Raw genomic sequence first — 27879 nt, 5'->3', positions numbered from 1 at the left:
GTAAATCTAAATATTGAATAAAACCAGCTATCCTTATCACTTGATTCCTGAGTTTCCTTTGGCTTCAAAGTTTCATGAAAATCAAAATAATTATTTTTTTAAAATTTCTGCTTTATCTCATAATGCTTTTGAGAACTAAAACTTATTTAAATCAAGCATATGAACTGCAGTAGATCTGTTGTGTGTACGATTATTTTATTTAACATAATTCACAATGTATTGTCTGATGCTGTACTATTTTATGCACCAATAAGAAATTTTTTAAAATGCTGCCAATTAGAGTTGTCAGATATTATGAATTATAGTTGCATTCCAATGTGAGATGTTAAAATGTGAGAAAATGAAAATCTTAAAATCTTTAAGATACAGTGTTTTCTCTAATCCTTAAAACATTTTGCAAAGTAGGCATAATTATATTATTTTACTAAATTGGATTCTCTTTGTAAAGGAGTAGTAATAGTAATAATTATAACAGTAGTGTAACAATTGCTGACCTGCTGTTTGTGCTAGGAACTCTTCTAAAGCACTTAGCATAGATTCTTATTTAAACATAACAGTAGCATCCCATGAGATAACTTATTTTTATCCCTATTATGTTGATGTGGAAATTGAGGCACTGAAAGGCCAAGTGATCACTAAAGTGTAGGATTCAAACCTAAGGTGAGCCGAATCCCAAGGTCATGCTCTTTCTAGCAAACAGACTGCACTTTCATTAATGTGGTGAGTAATAAGGCTGATAAATAATTGTACCTTCTCCAGAAAAAGTATATTTTTGTTTTGAAGACATATGAATAACATGCTCTTTAATGTTTACAATTACATGAATAATTGTATGTTTTGAGAAGAGTGCATTGTAATTTCCTAACAAGTCCTCTCACTTTCCTAGGACTGCTCTGCATTTGGCCTGCGCCAACGGCCATGCAGAAGTGGTAACTGTCCTGGTAGAGAGGAATTGTAAGCTTAACCTCTGTGACAACCTCGAGAGGACACCCCTGATTAAGGTATGTAGGAGCTGTCGATGCCAGCCTGAGATGGATTTGATGTAATAGCTGAGAAGAGAAATGAATTTATCTCATTTAAATATAACTCACTGGTGAAACCTATGGAGTGTCTACTTTGAAATCCTAGAATTTATAGTGTGTTTCTTTGTGTAATACCTACAGGCTGTGCAATGCCATCAAGAGGACTGCGCACGTATTCTTTTAGACTATGGTGCGGATCCCAATGTGAGTGACGTCTATGGCAACACCGCCCTCCACTATGCAGCTTGTGGTGAGCATGTAACAACAGCGGCACGGCTCCTTGAGCACACCGCAGACATCGAGGCAAGCAACAAGGTATGCATCCACCAGCTTTATTTACAAATATTTGAATAACATGTTTTTAATTTCTTTAGGAGCCACAGATGTGTAAAATTCTTTTATATACACATCTGTATGTGTATATGTAGACACTGCAAAAGTTTAGAAAATTTTAATATACATATATGTATACTGCATACTGTACATCGGGCCCTGTCATGGTGGAAACACCTCCAAAGCCAAGTCAGGGAGGGCGAGAGAAAGGCTGCCCACACAGAGGGCAGAACAGTCTCCTGGCCCCCCTTTTCCCCAGGAGGAGGACCTTCCCTTGAGTGCCTGGAAGGGGGTGATAGGCTCAGAGCCCACAAAGGACTGGAGGCTGAGGGGGTGTGAGGAGATGGTGGAGGCTGGCTTCTCAGCAGAGCCTTAGGAAATGGGTGCTGCTGGGGATGGGTGGGAGGAGAGGTGGAGAACTGGTACCAGGCCAGAGGAGCTGGGTTGAGTGCATGTGGGATGCGGAAGTGGCAGACCCCAGGGCTCTGAAGATCCGGGTGAGGGGTTTGGGTCCTGTCCTGACATCAGCAGGGCCATTCCCTTGTGCTGGCAGCTGCTCTGCCAGCCATGTACCACCTTAGGGTTTCTCACATCAGAGAGCAGCTCCTGCTCAGCCTCATGCAGCTCCTTGCCGGCTTGTCGCTGGGTGTGGGGAGCGGGTGATGGTGAAGCTCCTCGGCCTGCTTTCTCTTCTGGCCGTGCATTACTTCCCATGCTGCAGCCCCGACAGGTTAATATAGTTAGGGTCAATTTTACATATTTGGAAAATCAAGCATTTCCTGACTGAAAATATTTTGAAATAACTATCTTAAGATTTCACTTAAAATAATGGCTCTTCTACTGACGAAAATTAGGCTTGGGGTGGATTAATGATTGTGCATTGAGTATTGACCCCCCATACAGAAATTTATTGTGGTTAACAACTATTTGATCAATAAATATGAGAGATGCCCTCACAAAATATATATATATATATATATATATATATATATATATATATATATAAACACACTTCCAATTGTAAAATAAATAAGTAACCGGGATGTAATGTATAGCATAAGGAATATAGTCAAAATATTGTAACAACTTGGTATGGTGATAGCTGGTACCTAGAATTATCTTGTATATAAATGTTGAATCACTGTGTTGTACACCTGAAACTAATGTAATGTAATACTGTTGTCAATTACCCTTCAATAAAAAAAAATAAAATAAAATAATAAAAATAATGGCTCTTCTAAGGAGGCATTAGAGTACAGCTTTCTTGCGTGTATTTATGGCAAATGTTTGTGAAAACATTGAATTTGTTGAAGTACAGGTTTTCTTTCAAATATTTTTTTCCCCATCCAGGTTTTTTACTAATTAGTGTAAAGCAGCACAGGAAAGGCAAGTTTGCCTTGGAAACAGGCTTTATCTAAAACCCAAACAAAACAAATGCATTTTATAATATGAAATTGTGGCTGCTGTTGACAAGTTCCTATTTTATTAAAAAAAGTGACTTAATATAAAAGTGATTCCTCTTTCATTGGCTAAAGCCTGAGAGGGAAAAAGGAAAGGGAAAAGGAGAGAGCAAACAGAAATATGCAGGCCGATTTGGAATTTTGGCATGTGAGGGGAAATAACAAGAAGAGGTTTTTTTATGTTTGCTTTTTCCTTCCTTGTTTTACTCTGTTTAGGTGAGATGTCTTCAGCCTTGGGGGAAAATAATTGTTAGTTTGGGAAAGAGGATGAATGAGTTGTAAACTTGCTTAGAGATCGACATTAGAAGGACTGAGGAACCAGACCGGCAGGGAACAGGTGGTGGTGAAGTGGGAAACAAGGGAAGAAGACGTAAGGAAGCGATAGTCCTGTTCTTGCAGAAACAGCCACGTAGATGAGAGTCTAAACTCTGCCTTCCAGTCTAGAACATCTTGATGGGAAGGGAGGAGTTTATGAATAATGAAACTGTTACATTTTGGGTTTCCTTACAAGTCCCTGTTCTGCCCCCACCCAGGAAAATTCAATGCAGTTTTGCTAAGTGACTCATCTCTTGGGCTTTCCTTTCTTTGGCAAAGTCCTCAAGTGATAGCAGGAATTGACCATATATATGAGACGTGAGACTGACGGGATTGTCCAGTGCGCCAGCGCTCAGCTAGGATTGTGCTGGTGAATTGAATTGCCTGGGAAACTTAGAAAAAAATCTTGAAAAACCTAGGCTGTCCCCTGAAGATTTTGACTTAAGTCCTTAAGGCCTGGACACATATATTTGGAAATAGTTCCACGAGGTGCTGATACAGCTCTTGCTTAAGAACTACTGAATGGATAAGTGTAATATATAAATTTGCAGATCTCACAAACTTAAGAAATCTATAGAGGAGTTGGAACTTGACAGGTTGCTACTTCCTCCAGTTCTCTGCTTTCCGACAGTGTTAGCCTGACTTCCATCCGGCCCTACCTCTGTGGCTGAGAAGTTAAAAAAGAATATTACTGGTGATATCTGTTGGCTTAAAGAAAAACACGTTTTTTCTTCCAGCCATAAGTCATCATTCCCTGGCACTCAGAGAGTCTTCAGTAGTTTGCCTCTGGGTAGTTTTTTAGTAAGTAGAGGCTGACTTGAAGGATTTTGCATCTTTTGGTATCATTCAAGTCATTAGGTGAACAAATTGGTTATCACAAGCAGGGTTCTCCGATTGCAATAGTAGTAAATCATAGACCTTCTTTTTAGCTGAAGCTGTGTGATAGACTGTCTCAGTATGTCTGTTAAATTCATAGAGCCCTAGCATAATTAGAAGTGTAATTTTAAACATCAAAATCCATGTAGTTTTAGTGACAATAGAGATGGGAAGTGTGTTTTAATGGTTTAGTTTCAGCAGTCCTATGAACTAGTTATCCATTTGATTAACAATCTAGGAGAAGTAAATACAAATAGATTGTGACTTTCATAAGCATTGGAAAAAGTATTTCAGATGGCATTATGAATTTTTTTAAATCAAATGTACATCACAGCGGCCCAGCAGTCCCCCTCGTCCTCCCTCCACTGCCCCTGCCCAGTCCCCTCCCCGTAGGTGACCACTAGTCACTTCTCAGTGTTTCTGAGTCTGATGCTGTTCTGCTCTTTTTGTTTTGCTTTGCTTTTATATTCCACAAATAAATGAAATCATACAGTATTTGTCTTTCTCCACGTGGCTTATTTCCCTGAGCATAATACCCTCAAGATGCATCCATGTTGTTGCAAATGGAAGGATTTTCTTTTTAGAGCAAAATAATACTCCATTGTGTATATATACCACATCTTCTTTATCCAGTCATCTACTGGTGGGTGCTTAGGTTGCTTCCATATCTTGGATATTGCAAACAGTGTGGCAATAAACATAGGGGTGCATATATGTTTTTGAATCAGGGATTTTGTTTTGTTCAGGTAAATTCCTAGGAGTGGAATTACTGGGTCAAATGGTATTTCTATTTTTAGTTTTTTGAGGAACCTCCATACTGCTTTCCACAGTGGTTGTACCAATTTGCAGTCCCACTAACAGTGTAGGAGGGTTCCTATTTCTGGGTATTATGAATCTTAATGGCAATTTTTATTATATGTTAGGGCCCAATTTTTTGGTACACCATATGATACTAAAGAAAGGGAAGATTTTTGCATACACATACTTGCTTTATATACAACCACTGGAAAATGTAACAAATACGAAATACAAATGGGCTGTGGACTAACTGTGGCCCCTGAATACATTTAGTTTGCCCCCATAAATTGAGTCAATATTTAAAATGTAGGAGACTCATGCAGAAATCTGGGCTTCAGGCTTCTCCTAAAGAGTCATCTGGAATATGGAGCCCTTCCTGCTGTGAGGTGTGCTGTGCAGAGGGCTGCCCCTTTTTCTGTTCTCCTGTCCCCACCTGGGGTCTTCACTTCCTTGAGTCACCTACTTTGCCTCTGTACGCAATGAAGGTTACAGTTTGAGGTCACACTATTTTATGGTATATAAAAATTTCAAGATTTTCAACATGGTCTGTATTAATTTACAATGTAGACTTGACATTTTATATTGATCTCAGGAACAGGATTGAATTTTTAAGTTAGAATTTATAAGTGGTTTTTAAAATAACTTTTTACATGCACTATAGTTAATCTTACTCCCATTGGAACGTCTACAAGCCTGATGAAGTTGATGGTGGTTACAGTCAGTTAGGTTATGTATAGTGCAGACAATAATATCTTTCTCCTCAGCATTGTTCCCTAAAAGTGCAAGTGATTTAGTAACTTCCATTATGCTACAAATAATCCATCTAGATCAGTATTAGAAGTTTTATTGATAAGCCATTATATTTTTATTTCTGATTCATATTTTTCCTGGAATATAATTTTAAGTAACAATTAAAATGGAAACCAGAATAGAAACTTTTTTTTAAAAAATGGAGGGTCCCAGGGTTATCATTACAATTGAGATTAAAATTTCATATTGAGCTTACTAACAGCAAAGATAAAACTATCTTCTTACAATAGGACAAAACCCATGGACCACTTACTAATAAGCAATCCAGTTTCATATGAAGCCTGTCTCTTAATTCAGAGCCCATTTCCTGGTGACCCATTTGAAGCAGCAGTGCCTGACATTAACATCCAGGAACCTGACACCATTGATAGAAGAGAATCAAGCAATTTTGTATACACGAGGGAAACCTTTTTTACTGGAAAGCTGTCAAAACTGTATCCCTGAAACACTAATTCCTCAAATGTTAGTGTTTGCAACAAAGAAGTATTAGGCAGAGAGAGAGAGTAAGCAAAGTTAAACAGATTTCTTTAGGACTAGACATCTAAAGCACAGTTTAAAAATATTTCTCAAATATAGATCATGGAATCTTTTCACTGGAGCATAGTCATTAACTTTTGGTAAAGTACATATTCTTTGGAATAATTATTGTAAGAAACACTACCCTAGAGAGAATCACTTAGGTTATTAACTCCGTAAAAATAGTTAAAGCACTTCCTACTACATTTTAAAGCTTGGATGTATGAAGAGATTAGGAAATAGCCCCTGCCCTCGAGCAACTCTTGGTTCAGATGGGAAGCAGTACGGCAAGCACAGCGCACCACTGGTCAGTACTGCGATGGAAGCAAAGGCTTCCCGGAAGACTTCAGGGTTTGAAGTGAGTTTTGGAGAGTGACTTTGCAGGTTGAAGGGTGTGGGGGACGGGCATTTCCAGAGAAAGAGCGGCAGGTGGGGACTGAGGACTGAGGAGGAGGGGTCACTTTTTATTTTCCTTTTATATTATATGTTTAAAGGCAGAGGATCTTTCATTAGTGTTTAATTCAGTTGAGAAATATGTAATTTTGTAAATGATAAACTTTTTGCTGTTCTACAGGAAGGCTTCACACCGCTTTTGCTTGCTGTAAGTCGAAGAAATTATAAAATGACAGAGTATTTACTAAGTGAAGGAGCAGATGTACATGCTGTTGATAATTATGAAAGGTACAGTATTATTTTTTTAAACCTTATATTGCTCTAGCGTCGTGATAAACATCAGATGATTAATTGATAATGATGTAGTGGAAAATATCAACACATCGTTAGTAGAAAAGCAATGACTGACTAGGCAACAGTGTACAGAGCAGGGTTCTTTTATAATATTGGCCAATGACATTTGCAATCTGATTTTTTTGCTCATGATTTTTAGATTAGCTAAAAGGTGGTTTTCATGTTGGATTTATAAAGTACAGATTCTTTAGTTTAAAGATACAGTTTTGATCTTAACCCTTTTATAGTATTTTTGACCTCTCCTTTACATGTATTTTTCCCTAAAAGATGCTTGTTAAGCATAATGAGGGATCGATTTTTGTCTTTTGGATGTGTCTTTGCTTTAAGTTGCTTTCTTTAAAGAGTACTGATGTTAGTAGGTTGCTCCTGTGGCTGTTAATGACTATGACCAGATTCTGTGGGCGCATCAATTTTTATCCTTTTTTCATTTCTAGTATACTTTGATGTTTTTATTTTTCATTGGTATGGTAGAAGGAAGAAAGATAGCTTTAAGTGAACAAACTTCCCATTTACTGAAGACAAGTCATAGGAGGGTGATACAGAGAAAAGAGGTTGGGCTTTAGATTCTCACAAGACTGGGTGTAATTCCTAGCTTTCCTGCTTGCTAGGTGTGTGCCCTTGGGAACATTACTTAGCACCAGTATGTTTCTTGATATGAAAAAGAGGATGTTAATATATCCTTCAAGTGTGGTTGTATATAAGTAACATTATAGATACAGCATTTAATATAGTGCCTAGCACATACTTAGCATCTTAACTGCAACTATGAGAATTACCATTACTATTATTATTGTTATAAGGCTGCAAATAGCTTTAACGTATCTGATCCCTGTCTTTTTGAAGTATAATATATCAGACTAAGGAAGAAACGGGGAATTTTTCATTTAAATCACCTACGTCAGATAAGTGACCTCACCATAGTTTCTTGTCCACCAGAGGACTTTAAAGTAGCGACTTCTACTACATAACAGCCAATTGGGATAAAAGGCTTCCTTTTAGTTTTGGAGGTAATTTACAAAGATGAACCCTTGAGCAAGTGAATGGTCAGTTCTACACAGACAGGCAGGATTTTAACTTGGTAAAGTGTATCAGGTTAGCTATTTAAGTAACAAAGTTCCTAAGGGTGAAGTTATTTCTCTGTCCAATTTTAGAACAGCACTCGTGCTTGCTATAGATAATGGATCAACAGATATAGTCAACCTTCTTCAGGAAGAGATTGATGTCCTTTCTCAGGATACCCATGGATGGACTGGAGCAGAGTATACTCATAGTAGAGGTTTTAATATGTAAGTATTTACATTGAAATGCTAGCTACCACTCAACGGAGGTTTAAAATGATTTAACTGTTACTCAATATGTAACAGGTGAGATTTCATAGTTTGGTTCAGGCAGTTTTGGAATGGCAGTGAGTTAGTCCACGTCATCCGCCAGAAACCCAGCAACAAGCTGGACTAGCAGTAGCAGTGGTGCCTGCTTTTACGACATAACGTTATCCATTTAATTCCAGGTATAACTGCTATACATGGGGCACAAATAATGTCACATCTCTGATTTTTCTAATGTTACCTGGACATGTTCAGGATAGCAGGAAATCCTGTGCTTTTTCCCTGGGGACTATCACCTATACTCTCCCCTGGAATTTTCCAAGAACCTCAGGGTTTCCCTAAGACCAAAGAGACAGTGCTCTTTCATGAGTCACTTGAAGGGGGAGAAAAAGGACAATCTACATTCTGTTGTTTCCACTGCTTGTACTGCTGCAGCGTTGCTACTGAAATGGCCCTGCAGGCAGCCCTGATTGACCTTTGCTCCCAGGATATCCTTGCCATTCTAGATTCCTGTCTTCGTGGTGATCCACACTTAGATGAGAAATGCTACACCTTCTTTGTGCCGGCATACATATGCTTGTATGTTCAGCCACTGTCCCAGAACAGGAGTGCCCTGTTCTGGCCGCTGGGCCTGCTACCTCCAGTCACGCACTTCTCCGCACACCCTCAAGAGCCTCATGGAGGGCCCGCCTCCTAGCTGAGATCTTCACAATGAGTCACCCTTTAAGGATATTGTCCTGTTTGCAGATACTAGGCGAGGCCATTAGCTGCAGATATTAGCAGAGAGGTTCAAATAATGCTGCAGGAAAAGATTAGACTTGCCTTTCTCCTAGAAAGCTCTGTACCCGCAGGGTGCTTAAGATCCTGTGGAGCTTTCGTAGGTCATGGAACACCCCATATCGCCCTGCCAATAATAGTGGGCACAAATTTGCCTGAGATTCCATAATTAAGGTTGGCTCCTTAAGTGGTGGTCTGTTTTCCATAATAATGTAAATCTCCCAAGTGACGTGAGTGGATTTCAGGTTTCAAAATACTTTCAGATTCTGCCTCACAAGAAAGTGAGCCATTCAGGAGGAATCTCTGAATCTCAAGTAGGTTACTTGGCATTAGGAGAGCTAAGCCCCATCCATGCTCATCAGAATCCACACATACAAGAGTAGGGGTCAGTCTTCCAAGTCAGCTGGAGATGACATGGAGATGAAGCATCATTCAAATAAAGGTCTGGTTCAGAGTTTGAGTAGATGGAAAAGGAATAGTAGCAGTCAAAGCCAGATTTTGACTTCTAGTAGTTTTCTGCTCTTGGTGTGACTAGCTACAATGATAGGGGACAGAACTGTCATCTAATTTAATGAGGTGATATATGTAATTTTATAATAACTGAGATGCCACAAAAAAAGAACAGCTAATAACCAAAATAATAACATTTTCTGAACACCGCACCTAACTTATTAGAATGTGTGAAAACACACACTGGGTTTTATTTTGTACTCCAAAATAGTTTCAAGTTGAAGAGCAAAGTGTATTCCATTGCTTGAGTGTGCTTCTGAACATTTTAGGGGTATACTGGCTCATTAAACCCTTCCAACAACATTGTAAAATAAGGTGGCAAGACGCCTACTTTCTAGAGCAAGATTTTGAATTGAAGAGAAGCAGTTTATCCAAGAACAAATAGCTGTTGGTTATAGAGCTAGGCCTTCTGAGTTCAAGACACATCTGTATGGCAAGCTAACTGATTCACTTACTGAGCTACAGTGCCCTCAATTCATGACTGGTCCACCTTACTATCTTACTGTTTATCTTCTTTAATTATTTTCTTAATAAAAAGCTTGTAAAACTTACAAATTTAGACTATAGGGGCTAATTAAGGTTTTCATACTAGCTCTGTTATTATCCAAAATACTCTTAAAAATTTAATATATTTGGTAAATGTTTTTCATATCACTATTAAAATAGTAATATTATTTATAACCTTTTTAACACATAACATTTGCCTACTAATTGATAGGTACAAAGTGGACAAAGGAATTAAAAATTCTCAAAATAAACGAAAATCTTCTCCAGGTAAGAGTTGAGCTCGTGAATTACTCTTGGTGGTCGTACCATAGATAAAGTAAGAATAAAGGAGTTTTGACAGTGAAAGATCAATGAAGAAAAACTATGAAAGTTGCATGTATATTTTTTATTTCTTCATAGTCCAATATTCAGAATTATCTATGAAGCTAATGTAATTTAAAATCTGAGAAGGTGTTTATTTCAATTGACTGAAAAGGAATTCATTTATTTAGTTATGAACCCTAAAATCCCATATGATATCTTTGTGTAAATAAAAAATTTTTAAGTTAGTATGTTGTATGTTTCCTCTACATATTATAAAAAATTGGACTTCTTATAAAAATTAAAAATGCAATTGAATAGGGAAGCACAGGCTGTTATTTTTTGAAGATAATTTTTTTGGTAAGATAGGTGCTTCACAAAAATTCTTCTAAGGGTGAGCATGTTGGCTTTCTTGTTAATCTATCATTCATTACATATCCCTTTTGCTTTTTAGGTTCTCGTGGGAAATATCCTCGCCTTGAGGTAAAACATACATATTGTTATCTTGATTTATTCACCACAGAGTGTATGAAAACTAACATATTTATTATGTACCTTGTTTCAAAACCCATTCAGACTATCACTGAAGAAGATTCTCTTAGCGATATGACAATAGGAGAGAAGGCAACAAAAACATCCAGAGCAGGTAAATTTTGCAACACGCGTTTAACTCTAAAAAGAAGTACACTAAAATATTTGAAATGCAGTGTACTTACTACTAATTCTGTTTCTTTTTCTAAGTTTAACTGAAGGGCTTTACATAAATAAGGCACGTGTCATTGTTAGTATCCATGTTTGAAAAAAAGGCTTATAAACATTTGAAAAGGAGATTTTTAAAAACAAAAGCTTTAATTTAGAAGTTTCTACTTCTATGTTTTGATACCCTGACGTTCCCAGTTTGAAATCCCTGTATTCCTTTTTAAAATTTTGGTATCATTAATGTACGATTACATGAGCAACATTATGGTTACTAGGCTCCCCCCATTATGAGGTCCCCACCACACATCCCATTACCGTCCCCGTCCATCAGCCTAGTGAGATGCTACACAATCACTACTTATCTTCTCTGTGCTGTACTGCCTTCCCCATGCCCCACACCCCCCGCCCACATTATGTGTGCTAATACAAAAGCCCCCTTTTCCCCCTTGTCCCCCTTATCTCTCCCTTCCCACCCCATCCTCCGCAGTCCCTTTCCCTTTTGCAACTGTTAGTCCATCCTTGGTTTCTGTGAGTCTGCTGCTGTTTTGTTCCTTCAGTTTTTTCTTTGTTCTCTTACTCCACGGATGAGGGAAGTCATTTGATACTTGTCTTTCTCTGCCTGCCTGGCTTACTTCACTGAGCATAATTCCCTCTCGCTCCATCCATGCTGTTGCAAATGGTCAGGATTTGTTCTCTTATTAGGGCTGAATAGTATTCCATTCTGTATAAGTACCACATCATCTTCATCCATTCACCTACCGATGGACACCTAGGTTGCCTCCATATCTTGGCTATTGCAAATACTGCCGTGATAAACATAGGGGTGCATATGAATTTTTGAATCTGAGAACTTTTATTCTTTGGGTCATTTCCTAGGAGGAAGTTACTGGGTCGCATGGTAGGTCTGTTTTTAGTTTTTGGAGGAGCTTCCATACTGCTTTCCACAACAGTTGAACGAATTTACATCCCCACCAGCGGCGTGGCAGGGTTCCCCATTTCTCCGCATCCCCACCAGCATTTGTTCTTCCTGGTCTTTTCGATGTTGGCCATCCTAACTGGTGTGAGGTGATATCTCATTGTGGCTTTAATTTGCATTTCAATGATAATTAGCGATGTGGAGCATCTTTACATGTGTCTGTTGCCGTCTGAGTTTCTTCTTTGGAGAAGTGTCTGTTCAGATCCCCTGCCCATTTTTTAATTGGGTTACTTAATTAATTTGAATAGGGAAGCACTGGCTGTTATTCTTTTAGGACAATTTTTCTGGTAAGATAGTTGCCTCACAAAAATTCTTTTGAGGGCTAGCAGGGTACACCAAGGCAAACTAATTTGGGAGAGGAGAAATGAGAGAGTTCATTCCCTAAATGCTAAAATTGTGACTTTTGGGAAACGTTACACTGATTTTGAAATATAAAAGATTTTTGATACTTAATAATTCAGTAGCAATTAAATTTCTTTCTTCTTTTTCAGTAGCCATATTTCAGTATTATAAGCTCATTATACATCATACATTATCTCTTAGAGGTGTTTTTTATGTATACCTTCTCACATGAGTGGACCAAGAAATTGAAAGATAGCTAAACTAGAGGATGCAAGAAATGTAGGCATATCAGTAGGCCACACAGGTATGAGAAGAAAAGAGTAGTTTTTAAACTATCATTCTGCAACCTGTATATCCAACCCGATCAGCGCATAACACTCTCTCTGCCGAGAAAGGCATTCCCCTGAACCGCCATCACAACTGTGTACTTCCTGAATTTCAGGACAAACGGAAGAATTTCACAAATGCTGGTAGCATAAGGGTATGAAGAATGACTCTGCTGTATCGCATTAAAGACACGTCGGTGCATTCTACCGTCAGCTTTCACGTTCATGCCCTCCGGGTCATGGATTGTTCCTCTGACTAACGATCACTTCCCATCAGTCAGCGTGTTCACATGCACGTGCGTGCATTTCTTCTGTGTTAGTTATACTCATCTGAAACACTGTCTTTCTTTTGAGATCTCAACTGCATCTTTTGTTGAACCTTTATAGTCCTGTGTTTTTCGTCAGCATTTACACTGGATTCATAGTTGTGTCCTGTTGCTCTCCTAAACACTCAGAACCACAAAGCACCAAAACCTAATGTCATAATTCTCAAAGCCCTGCATGAGGATTCAGCTTAGCACTATATCTTCGTTAATATATAGTTGGCTTTCTTGTTTCTGTATCATTGATTACCTATCTATCCCTTTTGCTTTTTAGGTTGTCGAGCAAAATATCATCACCTCAAGGTAAAACTTACATAATTTTTTCTTGATTAATTAACCAGAGACTGTATAAAATCTAAGTTCTTTATTATTCACTTTGTTTCAAACACCGTTCAGCCTGCCACGGAAGCAAGAGACTCTGCCTGCTACAGAACGGTCATAGACAAGGCGACACAAGTACCCACAGCAGGTAAATTTTTTTTTTAATTTTTATTTTGGTATCATTAATCTACAATTACATGAAGAACATTTTGGTTACTAGGCTCCCCCCATTATCAGCTCCCCACCACACACGCCATTACTGTCCCTGTCCATCAGCCTAGTGAGATGCTACAGGATCACTACTTGTCTTCTCTGTGTTGTACTGCCTTCCCCATGTCCCGAACCCCCCGCCCACATTATGTGTGCTAATCCAGAAGCCCTCTTTTCCCCCTTATCCCTCCCTTCCCACCCCATCCTCCGCAGTCCCTTTCCCTTTGGCAACTGGTAGTCCATCCTTGGTGTCCGTGAGTCTGCTGCTGTTTTGTTCCCTCAGTTTTTTGTTAGTTCTCTTACTCCACGGATGAGTGAAGTCATTTGATACTTGTCTTTCTCCACCTGGCTTACTTCACTGAGCATAACTCCCTCTCGCTCCATCCTTGCTGTTGCAGATGGTTAGGATTTGTTCTCTTCTTGTGGCTGAATAGTATTCCATTGTGTAAAAGTAGCACATCATCTTCATCCATTCACCTACCGATGGACACCTAGGTTGCCTCCATATCTTGGCTATTGCAAATAGTGCCGTGATAAGCATAGGGGTGCGTATGAGTTTTGAATCTGAGAACTTGGATTCTTCAGGTCATTTCCTAGGATTGGAGTTCCTGGGTCCAATGGTAGTTCTGTTTTTAGTTTTTGGAGGAACTTCCATACTGCTTTCCACAATGGTTGAACGAATTTACATTCCCACCAGCAGCGTGGGAGGGTTCCCCATTTCTCCACATCCCCACCAGCATTTGTTGTTCCTGGTCTTTTCGATGTTGGCCATCCTAACTGGTGTGAGGTGATATCTCATTGTGGTTTTAATTTGCATTTCCCTGATAATTAGCGATGTGGAGCATCTTTTCATGTGTCTGTTGGCCATCTGAATTTCTTCTTTGGAGAAGTGTCTGTTCAGATCCTCTGCCCGTTTTTTAATTGGGTTATTTAATTAATTTGAATAGGGAAGCACTGGCTGTCATACTTTCAAGACAATTTTTCTGGTAAGATCGTTGCCTCACAAAAATTCTTTTGAGGGCTAGCGAGGTACACCAAGGAAAACTAATTTGGGAAAGGAGAAATGAGAGAGTTCATTCCCTAAATGCTAAAATTGTGACTTTTGGGAACCGTTACACTGATTTTGAAATATAAAAGACTTTTGATACCTAATAATTCAGTAGCAATTAAATTTCTTTCTTCCTTTTCAGTAGCCATATTTCAGTATTATAAGCTCATTATACATCATACATTGTCTCTTAGAGGTGTTTTTTATGTATACCTTCTCGCATGAGCGGATCAAGAAATTGAAAGATGGCTAAACTAGAGGATGCAAGAAATGTAGGCATATCAGTAGGCCACACAGGTATGAGAAGAAAAGAGTAGTTTTTAAACTATCATTCTGCAACCTGTATATCCAACCCGATCAGCGCATAACACTCTCTCTGCCGAGAAAGGCATTCCCCTGAACCGCCATCACAACTGTGTACTTCCTGAATTTCAGGACAAACGGAAGAATTTCACAAATGCTGGTAGCATAAGGGTATGAAGAATGACTCTGCTGTATCGCATTAAAGACACGTCGGTGCATTCTACCGTCAGCTTTCACGTTCATGCCCTCCGGGTCATGGATTGTTCCTCTGACTAACGATCACTTTTCTTCCCATCAGTCAGCATGTTCACATGCACGTGTGTGCATTTCTTCTGTGTTAGTCATACTCATCTGAAACACTATTTTTCCTTTGAGATCTCAACTGCATCTTTTGTTGAACCTTTATAGTCCTGTGTTTTTCGTCAGCATTTACACTGGATTCATAGTTGTGTCCTGTTGCTGTCCTGAACACTCGAAACCAAAAAGCACCAAAACCTAATGTCATAATTCTCAAAGCCCAGCATGAGGATTCAGCTTAGCAGTATATCTGCATGAATATATAGTTGGCTTTCTTGTTACTGTATCGTTGATTACCTATCTATCCCTTTTGCTTTTTAGGTTGTCGAGCAAAATATCATCACCGCGAGGTAAAACTTACATAATTTTTTCTTGGTTAATTAACCACAGACTGTATGAAGTCTAAGTTATTTATTATTCACTTTGTTTCAAACACCGTTCAGCCTGCCACGGAAGCAGAAGACACTGCCTGCCGCAGAGCGGTCGTAGACAAGGCGACACAAGTACCCACCACAGGTAAGTTTTGCAATACATGTTTAACTGTGAAAAGAAGTACACTAAAATATTTTAAATGCTCACACGTGTTCTTATTCCTAATTCTGTTTCCTTTTTTAAGTTTAATTGAAGGGCTTTACATAAATCAGGCACATGTCATTGTTGGTATCCATGTTTGGAAAAAAGGCTCATAAACATCTGAAAAGGAGATTTTTAAAAACAAAAGCTTTAACTTAGAAGTTTCTACTTTTATGTTTTGATACCCTGACATTCCCAGTTTGAAATCCCTGTATTGCTTTTTAAAATTTTGGTATCATTAATGTACGATTACAGGAGCAACATTATGGTTACCAGGCTCTCCCCATTATGAGGTCCCCCCACATACCCCATTACCGTCACTGTCCGTCAGCCTAGGGAGATGCTATGGAATCACTACTTGTCTTCTCTGTGTTGTACTGCCTTCCTCATGCCCTGAACCCCCCCGCCCACATTATGTGTGCTAATCCAAAAGCCCCCTTTTCCCCCTTATCCCTCCCTTCCCACCCCATCCTCCGCAGTCCCTTTCCCTTTGGCAACTGGTAGTGCATCCTTGGTGTCCGTGAGTCTACTGCTGTTTTGTTCCTCCAGTTTTTTGTTTATTTTCTTACTCCACGGATGAGTGAAGTCATTTGATACTTGTCTTTCTCCGCCTGGCTTACTTCACTGAACATAACTCCCTCTCGCTCCATCCTTGCTGTTGCAGATGGTTAGGATTTGTTCTCTTCTTATGGCTGAATAGTATCCCATTGTGTAAAAGTAGCACATCATCTTCATCCATTCACCTACCGATGGACACCTAGGTTGCCTCCATATCTTGGCTATTGCAAATAGTGCCATGATAAGCATAGGGGTGCGTATGTTTTTGAATCTGAGAACTTGTATTCTTTGGGTAATTTCCTAGGAGTGGAGTTCCTGGGTCACATGGTAGTTCTGTTATTAGTTTTTGGAGGAACTTCCATACTGCTTTCCACAACGGTTGAACAAATTTACATTCCCACCAGCGGCGTGGGAGGGTTCCCCATTTCTCCGCATCCCCACCAGCATTTGTTCTTCCTGGTCTTTTCGATGTTTGCCGTCCTAACTGGTGTGAGGTGATATCTCATTGTGGTTTTAGTTTACATTTCCATGATAATTAGCTATGAGGAGCATCTTTTCGTGTGTCTGTTGGCCATCTGAATTTCTTCTTTGGAGAAGTGTCTGTTCAGATCCCCTGCCCGTTTTTTAATTGGGTTATTTAATTAATTTGAATAGGGAAGCACTGGCTGTCATACTTTCAAGACAATTTTTCTGGTAAGATAGTTGCCTCACAAAAATTCTTTTGAAGGGCTAGCGTGGTACACCAAGGAAAACTAATTTGGGAAAGGAGAAATGAGAGAGTTCATTCCCTACGCTAAAATTGTGACTTTTTGGAAATGTTACACTGATTTTAAAATTATGAAGGGTTAGGATGGGGGAACTTTCCTACTGAGAGGTGACATAGAAATAATAACTTTATGGAGTAAAGACATCGAACAATAAAAAAAAAGGTAGAAGAGCATAAAACCAAGTGCAAGTGTTGTATATGGCAAAAATGACAGTACAGGGTGTATTATTTTGACTCCTGATGGTTTTATCTTTGTTTTTGATTATCTGAGTAATTCAGCTTCAGGGTTCTAAGACTCTACTATTTTATGGGTAACATTTTATTATAACTAAATTTATTTTAAAATTTAAAACTGGCTTTGACTTGGACTGTTCTCACTCTAACTTCTTCATTGCCTATCTCCATTATTTTATTCATGTAGGTTGTTAATCTTTCAACAAAAGTGGACGTTTCATCTTTAGAATGTCAAGTAGTTGAAAGAAATCAAGTTCTTCGACAACAGCTGTTGTCTATGAAAGCAACCAAAAAGAAATGTGAAGAAGAAAAGAAGTCTGAAAAAACGTTGAGACAGGAAATCAGAAACCTTAAAACCCCCATGGCAGTGATTTCTCTGGAACACAGCAATATGGAACAGTACAGACAGGACATTGAAGAAGGAACAAGACAGGAAACAGAAAAATTAAAAGAAGTCGATTGGTTTTTACAGGTTAATTTATTAATCGGTAATGTGCCCTAATTTATCGTCCTGCAGGTTACATTTTGGATGTATACATTTTCTCTGTTTCCTCTTCTTATAGCAGTTGGTTTTATAGATTTTGGAAGGATGGTAGCATGTCTTTCGCCCTTTAAATGTTTCAGTTTCCATCATTATCACAAAATTGGTCAAATGATTCCCACTAGACAGTCATTTAAAAATTTTAAGACTGGTTGGGTATAAGACAAGAGGAAAAGAAAATTGTGATTAAAAAATTATACCATACTCTTGGATTACAGTGTAAATATTTTAACTATAGATTGTTATTTGAATTGTTAGATTATATGAATACTAAAATAAGAATGATTCTTTTATTCATTCATTATTTATTTATTTCCTACATTGTTCTTTTTTTATTGGCATGGATAATTTACTGAAATAACAAATCTGAAAACACACTTTGCTTTTTCGCTGGAAAGGAAGTAGTGTGTTAGAGAACTAAGAGAAACCAGAAATAAACCATTTGAGAAAGTAGGCATATGTTAAAGTCTACGGCTATGCAGCAGCCAGAGGTGCTGTTTTATCCAGTTGAGTTCGTGTTTATATAAGCAGCAGAAACCAATGGCATGGAACCCAAAAGTGAAGTCACAACAGATTCACCCTGCAAAATAATCCCACTAAGAGCCAATTAAATTACTATAAAACATTCCTTCATCTGTAGAACATTTTTCCTTTGAACTCAAAATTTAAAATAATGTCATTTTTGATAAGCAGCTGTACCACCAGTCTCTGATACCGTAAATCATTCAGTGCAGCCACTGCGTCTAGTTCTGGAGAGCTCATAAGGGTTGGGCCAAAAACAGTTCCAAGGTTCTCTGCGTTGATAAGGTTCTCCTTCTCATGGAGGGTCGCTCTCTCCAGCCAGATGCGCCGGGAGGTACCGGAGGGTTTCGCAGTGAGCAGGCGGCAGTACCACCTTCAGTGCATCATGGAGGGTTTCTAACTGCTCGTTGGGAATCATAATTTTGGCCGACTCTATAGAATTAGGGTAGGCGTCATATGTTATGAGCGGAATTGGTAAATCCCTGAAGTACAGTTTCAGTGCACCAGTGACAATGTTGATATCTTCATTGTTCACAGAAATATCTTTCTCATCATCTCTGTCAAAAGCCATCTTGACGAATCCTGATACTCGGTACAGCCCTTCAGAATTAAGGCCTCTAGATTCAATTTCCCTGATGCATATGTCCACCACCATTGGCCGCTTAGTGATAAGAACTTTTACAAGTGTTGTGAGGTCACAGATGTATACTTTTTTGACATGTTTCGAGTCTGGCTCAGTCATTTGGGACCATCTTGGAACACTGCTTATGAACATTCAGACCACCATCTGCACACTTCACTCCCTGAGCAGTGAGGCCCCATGTGAAGTTGGCGCAGTACTCACACCAGTGTGGCCCTCCGAGTGTGTGGACCTTGAAATTGTGAACCTTTCCATATTTGGAATTGGCCTATTTTCTTTCAGAGTTGCTCTTCTAACAAGTGATGTCAATTTAAAGCCAAAGTGTAGGTAGGTCCCTGGCTGCCGCTGGCTCTCGAATGAGGTGGCTCCTTCGGCCACACCCCACAGCTGGTCTGCTACCTCTCGGGAGGTCGTGCTATGAAGCTCCCTCCCATAATGCTTTGGTCTGTGTTCGACCTCGTTAGAAGAGGTGACTGTTCGAGGACGCGGGGCTTCCTGTTGCAGCTGACACGAGTGAGATTTCCACACAGGCGGTCTATACTCAACCGCATCAAACAGGGTCAGGGCCACTGTGCAGGCGCTGGCCCACCGCTGATCACTGCCCGGGCCAGACACGCTCACACCGCGCAGGGAGCCGAAGCCGAAGGGCGTGGCGGGGCCACGGGCCCGGGAGGCAGGAGGGCGGGGCTCGGAGCCGCAGTACCGGCGGAGGGAGAGGCGGCCTCGCAGAGCCCCCGTGGGGCACGCTCGTCTCCCACAGGATCTGCTGCGGCGCCTCCTCTCTTTTTACAATGCAGATTTACTTCTGCTATTCCTATAGAACTGTCATCCTGCACTTCTCAGAACACATGAGCTTTGTCAGCTTCTCATGTTTCTGGTAGTGATTTTAACCAAAAACCCAAGACTCATCTACTAATAGGCAATTACAGTTTGAAGAAGTGTCACTTGAAGGGTGACATTTAAATCTCCAGCCATTGACTTGGTCATTGGTTTTACCGTTTTTCTCTCACAAAAAATTCCAAATACCTTAGCAAGGAATAAAAACCCAAATCAGATGTGGTGCTTGCCAAGTCCTCCAGTCTCATCTCTCGCTACTTACCCTACGCAGCCCATTTGCTCTAGCACGTTGCCGAACTGGACTACTTACAGTCCCACAAATGTTCTTCCTCACCTCTAGCTCTTTATAGGTGCTTCTTCACTCTACCTGGCACACCCTTCCCTTGTCCTGCAGGTATCAGTTTACATGTCACCTTCACCAAACGGCCGACAATACTGACATAAAATTGGGATGCCCCCTCTGTGTGTTCTAATAGCACCCTGTTTTATACTTGTCATGGTAGACCTGACTGTATGGGAACTGCCTGTCTGTTTTTCTGGCTTACAGCATATGGTTGTCACAGTGAACTGTGTCATCTTTATATTGTATAGTTACATCTTGTAATAAGAAAACCAAGCTCTGATACTTAGCCACAATAGGAATTAATTGTGTGTAACCATGCGCAAGTTATATTTCCTAGTAGTCTTGTATTTTGTGCTGCAGTTGTATATAGATATTTTTCATTTTTGACACTCATAAAGTTTCCAACTTTTTTTACTAACTCATACATGTTAACTCTGAAGTATTTTATACAAAGAGTATAAGTTTTTCTTTTTCTTTCCAGCTACTGCCAAATTTGAATCTGAATCCTGTATAGCTGCTCCTCTAGGGTCTGCGGATGGGTTACCTCCAACTCAAGCTCTATTTTGAAAACATCACAAGAATATGCACAGATATTGAGGAAAAATGATATGATCTGAAAGAAATGTAAAAATGTACTCATCTGAAGGAGGGGAAAAAGATGGCTGGTGGCAAGAGAGCGGAGGCAGAAACCTCCTCCCCAATCCACATGTAACACGAAAATACAGCAAATACAACCAATCCTGAAAGAGCAACCCTAAAGAAGACTGCGACAGACTGCCTTCTGGGGAAAAGAGAAGACCTCACAGAGAGGGATAAAGTAGCAAAGCCCCGACCCGGCGGGACCCAAGGCCACCCCCAACCCAAGCTCACAGGCGAGGGAGAGAGAAATGGAGCAGGAAGGGAGTAGAAGCCCAGGACTGCTAAACTCACCCCCCATGGACATCTGCTCTGGGGGCAGGAACCCACATTACCTGCTGCTCTGGTGATGAGAGAGGTTGGAAAGCAAAGATGGGCAGAATACTCGGAGATACTGAGAAATCAGCCACTTGGGGAGAACAGTAACCCACAACTGGCCACTCCAGAACAAAAGAAAAAAGAACCATTAGATTGTGTTTGAACTACTGTAATGAGTGAATCAAGTTAGACTGTTAATAGTAAAGAAGCTGCCCTTGAACCTTCTGTAACCACGAATCTAAAGCCTGCAATGGCAATAAGTACGTATCTATCGATAATCACCGTAAATGTAAAGGGATTGAATGCACCAATCAAAAGACATAGAGTTACAGAATGGATAAAAAAGCAAGACCCATCTATATGCTGCCTACAAGAGACTTGCTTCAAACCCAAAGACACACACAGACTAAAAGTGAAGGGAGTAGAAGCCCAGGACTGCTAAACTCACCCCCCATGGAGATCTGCTCTGGGGGCAGGGATGGAATAAGGATACTAACAGAATTAAAGGGGGAAATAGAATATAATGCATTCATTTTAGGAGACTCCAAAGGACAGATAAACCAGACAGAAAATAAATAAGGAGACAGAGGCATTGAACAACACATTAGAACAGATGGACCTAACAGACATCTAAGGACACTCTACCCAAAAGCAGCAGGATACACATACTTCTCAAGTGCACCTGGAACATTTTCCAGAATAGGTCACATAGTAGACCACAAGAAGAGCCTCAGTAAATTCAGAAGATTAAAAACATGCCAGCTACCTTCTCAGACCACAAAGGTATGAAACTAGAAATAAATTATTCAAAGAAAACAAAAAAAACCCCACAAACACATGGATGCTTACCAACATGCTCCTAAATAATCAATGGATCAATGACTAAATTAAAACAGATCTAGCAATATATGGAGACAATTGAAAACAACACCCCCAAATTGGTGGGACTCAGTAAGGGCAGTTCTAAAAGTATACTGCAATACAGGCTTCCCTCAAGAAAGAAGAGAAATTCAGATGAACAGTCTAAACTCGAAATTAATGAAACTAGAAAAAGAAGAACAAATGAGGCCCAGAGTCAGTAGAAGGGACATAATTAAGATTAGAGAAGAAATAAATAAAATCAAAAAGAATAAAACAGTAAGAATCAATGAAACCAGCTGATTCTTTGAGAAAATAAACAAATAGATAACCCCTAGCCAGACTTTCCAAGAAGAGAGTGTACACACATAAACAGAATCAGAAATGAGAATGGAAAAATCACTGCAGATACCACAGAAGTACAAAGAATTATTCGAGAATACTAAAAAAAATGAATTTGAATTGGTAATCAGTGAATTAGAATTCATTGAACCAGCAATGAAATTGAATTAGTAATCAAAAAACTATGTAAGAAAGAAACACCTGGAACAAGATGGCTTTCACTGCTTAATTTTATCAAACATTTAGAGAAGATCTAATACCCATCCTCAAAGTTTTCCAAAAAGTAGAAGAGGAGGGAATACTTCCAAACTCACTCTGTGAGGCCAGCATCACTCTAATACCAAAACCAAGCAAAGACACTGCAAAAAAAAAAAAAAATGACAGACCAATACCTTGATAAACATAGATTCAAAAATTCTCAACAAAATATTAGCAAAGCAAATTGAAAAATACATGAAAAAGGGACTCTCTTGTCCCCTCCTGGTGCCAAGCCAGGAGGCTCTGTCCTCTCACTGTATCTCTAAATAAAAGCCTCTCCCTGGCTCTCCTACCTTGCATGTTTGCTAAGTTCATTCTTCGACTCTGCAAACAAGAACTCCAGCATCACTTCTCATATCCAAAGGATGATGGGATGGATGAAATAGGTGAAGGGGACAAAAAGGTATAAGGTTTCAGTTACAAGTTACAACATAAATGCTAGATAAAAGTACAGCATTGGATGGGAGAATATATTCGTAAATGACAGATCCGATAAAGGCTTGACATCCAAAATATATAAAGAGCTCATGCACCTCAACAAACAAAAAGCAAATAATCCAATTAAAAAATGGGCAGAGGAGCTGAACAGACAGTTCTCCAAAGAAGAAATTCAGATGGCCAACAGACACATGAAAAGATGCTCCACATCACTAATTATCAGAGAAATGCAAATTAAAACCACAATGAGATATCACCTCACACCAGTAAGGATGGCTACCATCCAAAAGACAAACAACAACAAATGTTGGTGAGGTTGTGGAGAAAGGGGAACCCTCCTACACTGCTGGTGGGAATGTAAATTAGTTCAACCATTGTGGAAAGCAATATGGAGGTTCCTCAAAATGCTCAAAATAGACTTACCATTTGACCCAGGAATCCCACCTCTAGGAATTTTCCCTAAGAATGCAGCACTCCAGTTTGAAAAAGACAGATGCACCCCTATGTTTATCACAGCACTATTTACAATAGCCAAGAAATGGAAGCAACCTAAGTGTCCATCACTAGATGAATGGATAAAGAAGATGTGGTACATATACACAATGGAATATTACTCAGCCTTAAGAAGAAAACAAACCCTACCATTTGCAACAACATGGATGGAGCTAGAGGGTATTATGCTCAGTGAAATAAGCCAAGTGGAGAAAGACAAATACCAAATGATTTCACTCACCTGTGGAATATAAGAACAAAAGAAAAACTGAAGGAACAAAACAGCAGCAGAATCACAGAACCCAAGAATGGACTAACAGTTACCAAAGGGAAAGAGACTGGGGAGAAAGGGAGGGAAGGGAGGGATAAGGGCAGGGAAGAAGAAAGGGGGCATTACGATTAGCATGTATAATGTGAGGGGAGCATGGGGAGGGCTGTGCAACACAGAGAAGACGTAGTGATTCTACAGCATCTTACTGTGCTGATGGACAGTGACTGTAATGGGGTTTGTTGGGGGCACTTGGGGTAGGAAAAAGCCTAGTAAACATATATGTAATTTTAAAAAAGTACAGCATTGGGAACATAGTCAATAATATTGTAACATCTTTGATGGCAGTAATTGCGTTTATGGTCAGTAATGTATGTAACTGTCGAGTCATTATGTGTACACCCGAAAAGAAATCAATATTGTATATTGTAACTCCAGGGGGAAAGTATTTTCCCAGCCTGGGGCAAAATACCCTTGAACTGAAATTGGTCAAAGGGAGAAGTAAAGTGGGAGAAGTCCATTTATTGCTTACAAGCAGTCGTCCCTTTTGCTCAGTCCATTTCTGCTTGCCCTTCTCTCTTGTGACCTGGCTGCAAAAAGGGACCCCACCCAATCTCTCCAGTCCAGATATGACCTCAATCCCCCTTGTAATTACCTGTTGATATTGAGATGGACTGCTTTTCTCCACCCCATGGAAACACATTGACACAGAGATGCACTAAGGCCAGAGGAGAGATTCTAGAAATACTGCAATTTTACCCACAGCCCATTCCTCCAGAAATTTTGACTCACAATCTACTTGCTTCCCATCTTCCACAATGGTCTCCATATGGGAAAACTGGAGCACTGTAACCAGACTAATAACATACAATAACAACCAATAAAATCATGATTATCCTCAAGCCAGAGGATTCAGCTAGGTTCAGAGTCCTATGCAGATTAAGTCCGTAGCTCGCCCATTCCACAGGCTGTAGAAGAAAATGACCTTAAGTGCATTAAGATGCATGTTTTAATGACACTAGCAAGGCAAATCTTGTCCATCAGGTAGAATGCATGCAAGAGAGGGGTCCTGTGACAGGACAATGGCAGGAATGGGATCTCGTCCTGGTCTAGTGTACCAGACTTTCACCCCATTCCCTGTGGGAGTTACAGATGGGTCAGTATATAGGGCTACGGGAGGTACATGCACTGGCCATAAAGATAAAACAAAACATCCCCATAAGATGCTCTTAACCTCCTGGACAGTTTGGGTACACTACCGTGATCTTTGCGGTCCACTCTGCTGTTACTCCAGGAACACACAGGCCTTTTCCCCAGGGTGCCAGAAGGGCCTGTCATCTTTGGTCCATGTGTTGAAATGTCCAGGGCCACATCCACTCAACAGTCTCCAGGATTTAACGCAGTTGGAGCTGGCAGCAGGGTGTTGCTCTGGCTTCATATCCTGGCTTCAAGAACTCCTCTTTGGTTTGCACACACAGTTGTTGTATAGGAGAGGCAGCAGTGTGTGTTAGTATGTCCACAGGGCTCAAGGCTCCTTTTTGGGGCTTCTCTTTCAAACGCCACAGCACTGTCCATAAACAGACTGACCAGCCCCAAAGACTATTGGTGTCCGACTTGGGGCCAGGTTTCAACAAACCGCTGTGCCTCTCTATCACGCCTGCCCCAGTAGGATTATATGGCACATGAAGCTTCCACTTTATTCCTAATTGCGCCCATCCTTGTAACACATGTCCAGTAAAGTGGGAGCCCTGACCGATCTCAATCACCTGCGGCCGGCCATAGGCTGCAAAGAGATGCTCCAGGCCCCTCTGGGTGGCTTGCTGATCTGCAATATGTGCAGGAAAAGCAACAAACAGGCCAGTAACTGTGTCCACATAAGTCATGGTATACTGATACCTTCTGATGTGGGCAGAGGCCCAATGCAGTGTATCTGCCACCCGACAAGGGGTATCAGCTCCTTCATTATTGTCCCGTATTGCTGAGGGATTAGGTGCAAGTCCCCTTTAGAGCACACAAGACACTCCTTCCAGGCTCTGCTGATTTCTTCAAGGGTCAACAGCAAGCCCCACCATCGGGCTACAGCCCACGTCTTTTGCCCTGCATACAACAAACTCTTATGTGACCTTTGGGCTACAGCAGAGGCAGGCTTTCCTTCTAGCCAGCGCACCTGGGCCAGTGTGTCTGCTTCATCATTCCCCAGGGATGCCGAAGGCAAATGGCCAGTCACATGATACACAGTAACTGTCTTAGTCTGTCAAAGGCCCATAGGTTTTGCCACAAATCTTGCCCCCAAAGGGAACCGGTGACCATCCAGTTGGCATGGTACCATGTCAGTAGCTGCAGGGTCAAGCCCTGATAGACGGCCCAGCTGTCAGTGCAGACAACTATGGGGGAGGGCTCCTGGGTGATCATGAGCCATACTACCCACAACTCAGCCCACTGGCTGCTCGTCCCCTCTCCATCCTCCATCCGTGCTGTCTCAGTCTTAGGGTGGAAAGCCACAGCCGTCCACTTCAGGGCCTGCTCACAACTGGAGCCGTCTGTGTACCAAGCATCTTGAGGTATAGGGGCTTTTCCCTCCTGATAAGGAGTCTCGGCTACCAGTGGCTCAAAAGCAAGTTCTTCCTGCTTTCCACTGGTGTATGTCACTGGCCCCAATAAGCGTTGGAGTTCTTCACTCAAGGGGCTACTAGAGAGGGCACTACGCTGCTGCAGGTAAGCACCCCACTTGGCTAGTGTGGGCATTTGTGCCGGACCACTCCGTGGCCTTTGGGTCCAGTCTTGCACCCACCCTGCGATGGGATAGGTGGTTATTACCTTGGTCAGAGCTGTTCCAGCAATGGGTTCTGCAGCCAGCAAGGTGTGGTGCACAGCAGCCAGTTGCCCCTTTATCAAGGTGGACCGGACCTCTGCTCCTTTTTATAGTTGTGACCAGAACCAATAGGTTGGCATGTCCGTTCAAGCTGCTGCCAAAGACCCCATCCATAACCATCTTCAGTTACATGAACATCTGGCTCATGGGACTGTGATGAGTCCTTTACATTCAAGCCCTGTACGGCCTTAACTGTCCTCTTGGCAGCAGTAAAAGCAGCTGCACATGTCTCATCCCAGTCCCACTGGACGCCCTTTCGTGCCAACCAGTATAAGGGCTTTAGAATTTTGGGCCAATTGCAGGATAAACACTCTCCAACAGACCCCCAAACTCTTGTAATACTACCACAGTTCTGACAAGGTTCCATTGGGCTGCCCATCGAGTTTTTTTCCCCCACTACCCCAGCCTTTACCAAATCGGCCCACACCTGGGTCCTCGAGGCCTTCACGGGGCCTCTTGCACCTCTCCTCTCAGTCGTGGCCCATACTTCCCTCGGTGCCCTTACTGTTTCAACCTCCCCCAGATCTGCTGAAGTGCAAGTAGCCTCCCTTATGGGTTTGCCCCAGGTGGGGGGCATTTCCTAGTTCATGCTCTTTGTTACCTGAATCCTCAAAAGTATGACAATGACACATTAACTGTGTTTATACTTGGTTTAAATAAAATTATTAGCCTGTGAACTGAAACATAGCAGTTTTATTTGCAAGTTCTATGCAGAATAGCTTTAAAAAGAAAGGAAAGGGCTTTTATTAGAACCTGTAGTGTTATTGATGAGTATGTAAGAGCAATGGACCTGCCTATATTTCAGGCAAGCAACACTGATATTCTGCAAACCACTGATGGGCTAAACAAGCTATTAATGACAGTTGCTTGTCAACACTTAAACGGTCATGCTGTGTTACCTAACCACAAGGACAAGTAGGTCATCACTCTCAAATGTTATACAATATAAGGAACATAAACGAGACCTCTGTGGGGAGAAAGACCCCACAGGTATGGCTCCAGAGTTCTTTTGCTACTCAACTATTAATAGAAAGCATCCCACTTAAAAGTTATAAACATGTGTAACCCTTTTTACTGAGAGATTTATCACCACTTACTTAATTTTCTATCAAAGGCTGAACAAGGTATTATTAGTCCTAGTGTCCAGCTCCAACCCTAAAATACACAACCTAATATCTGGAACCAAAATAAAGAGAAAAAATTATCCCTTTGTTATTCTTACACTGTAAGATGAATAAATTT

General features: G+C 40.7%; 1 protein-coding gene and 1 pseudogene across 3 annotated transcripts in view; one reads left to right on the top strand and one right to left on the bottom strand.

Moving 5' to 3' along the window:
- The window catches only part of LOC118916530 (ankyrin repeat domain-containing protein 7-like), a 51281-nt gene extending 30314 nt beyond the window's left edge, over nucleotides 1-20967 (top strand). Inside the window, exons 3-14 of one of the 3 annotated variants that reach the window (XM_057497716.1) lie at nucleotides 887-1001; nucleotides 1164-1337; nucleotides 6705-6811; nucleotides 8029-8163; nucleotides 10208-10263; nucleotides 10751-10942; nucleotides 13237-13265; nucleotides 13359-13431; nucleotides 15463-15491; nucleotides 15585-15657; nucleotides 17460-17760; nucleotides 20637-20967. In XM_057497716.1, coding sequence (XP_057353699.1) covers nucleotides 887-1001; nucleotides 1164-1337; nucleotides 6705-6811; nucleotides 8029-8163; nucleotides 10208-10263; nucleotides 10751-10942; nucleotides 13237-13265; nucleotides 13359-13431; nucleotides 15463-15491; nucleotides 15585-15657; nucleotides 17460-17467 — 991 coding nt within the window. In that variant the 3' untranslated portion in view covers nucleotides 17468-17760; nucleotides 20637-20967. Of the gene's footprint in view, nucleotides 1-886; nucleotides 1002-1163; nucleotides 2290-6704; nucleotides 6812-8028; nucleotides 8164-10207; nucleotides 10264-10750; nucleotides 10943-13236; nucleotides 13266-13358; nucleotides 13432-15462; nucleotides 15492-15584; nucleotides 15658-17459; nucleotides 17761-20636 lie in introns of those variants that run through there. The other 2 variants (XM_057497717.1, XR_008996105.1) reach the window with 2 other exon arrangements.
- LOC118916533 (N-chimaerin-like) lies at nucleotides 18404-19761 on the bottom strand (annotated as a pseudogene).
- Nucleotides 20968-27879: the final 6912 nt, after the last annotated feature.

This window comes from Manis pentadactyla, chromosome 3 (genome assembly GCF_030020395.1).
Source record: "Manis pentadactyla isolate mManPen7 chromosome 3, mManPen7.hap1, whole genome shotgun sequence".
In the NCBI taxonomy this organism is placed as follows: Eukaryota; Metazoa; Chordata; class Mammalia; order Pholidota; family Manidae; genus Manis; species Manis pentadactyla.
The sequence above is the reverse complement of the archived record's forward strand: the minus strand, read 5'-3'. Positions and strand labels throughout refer to the sequence as shown.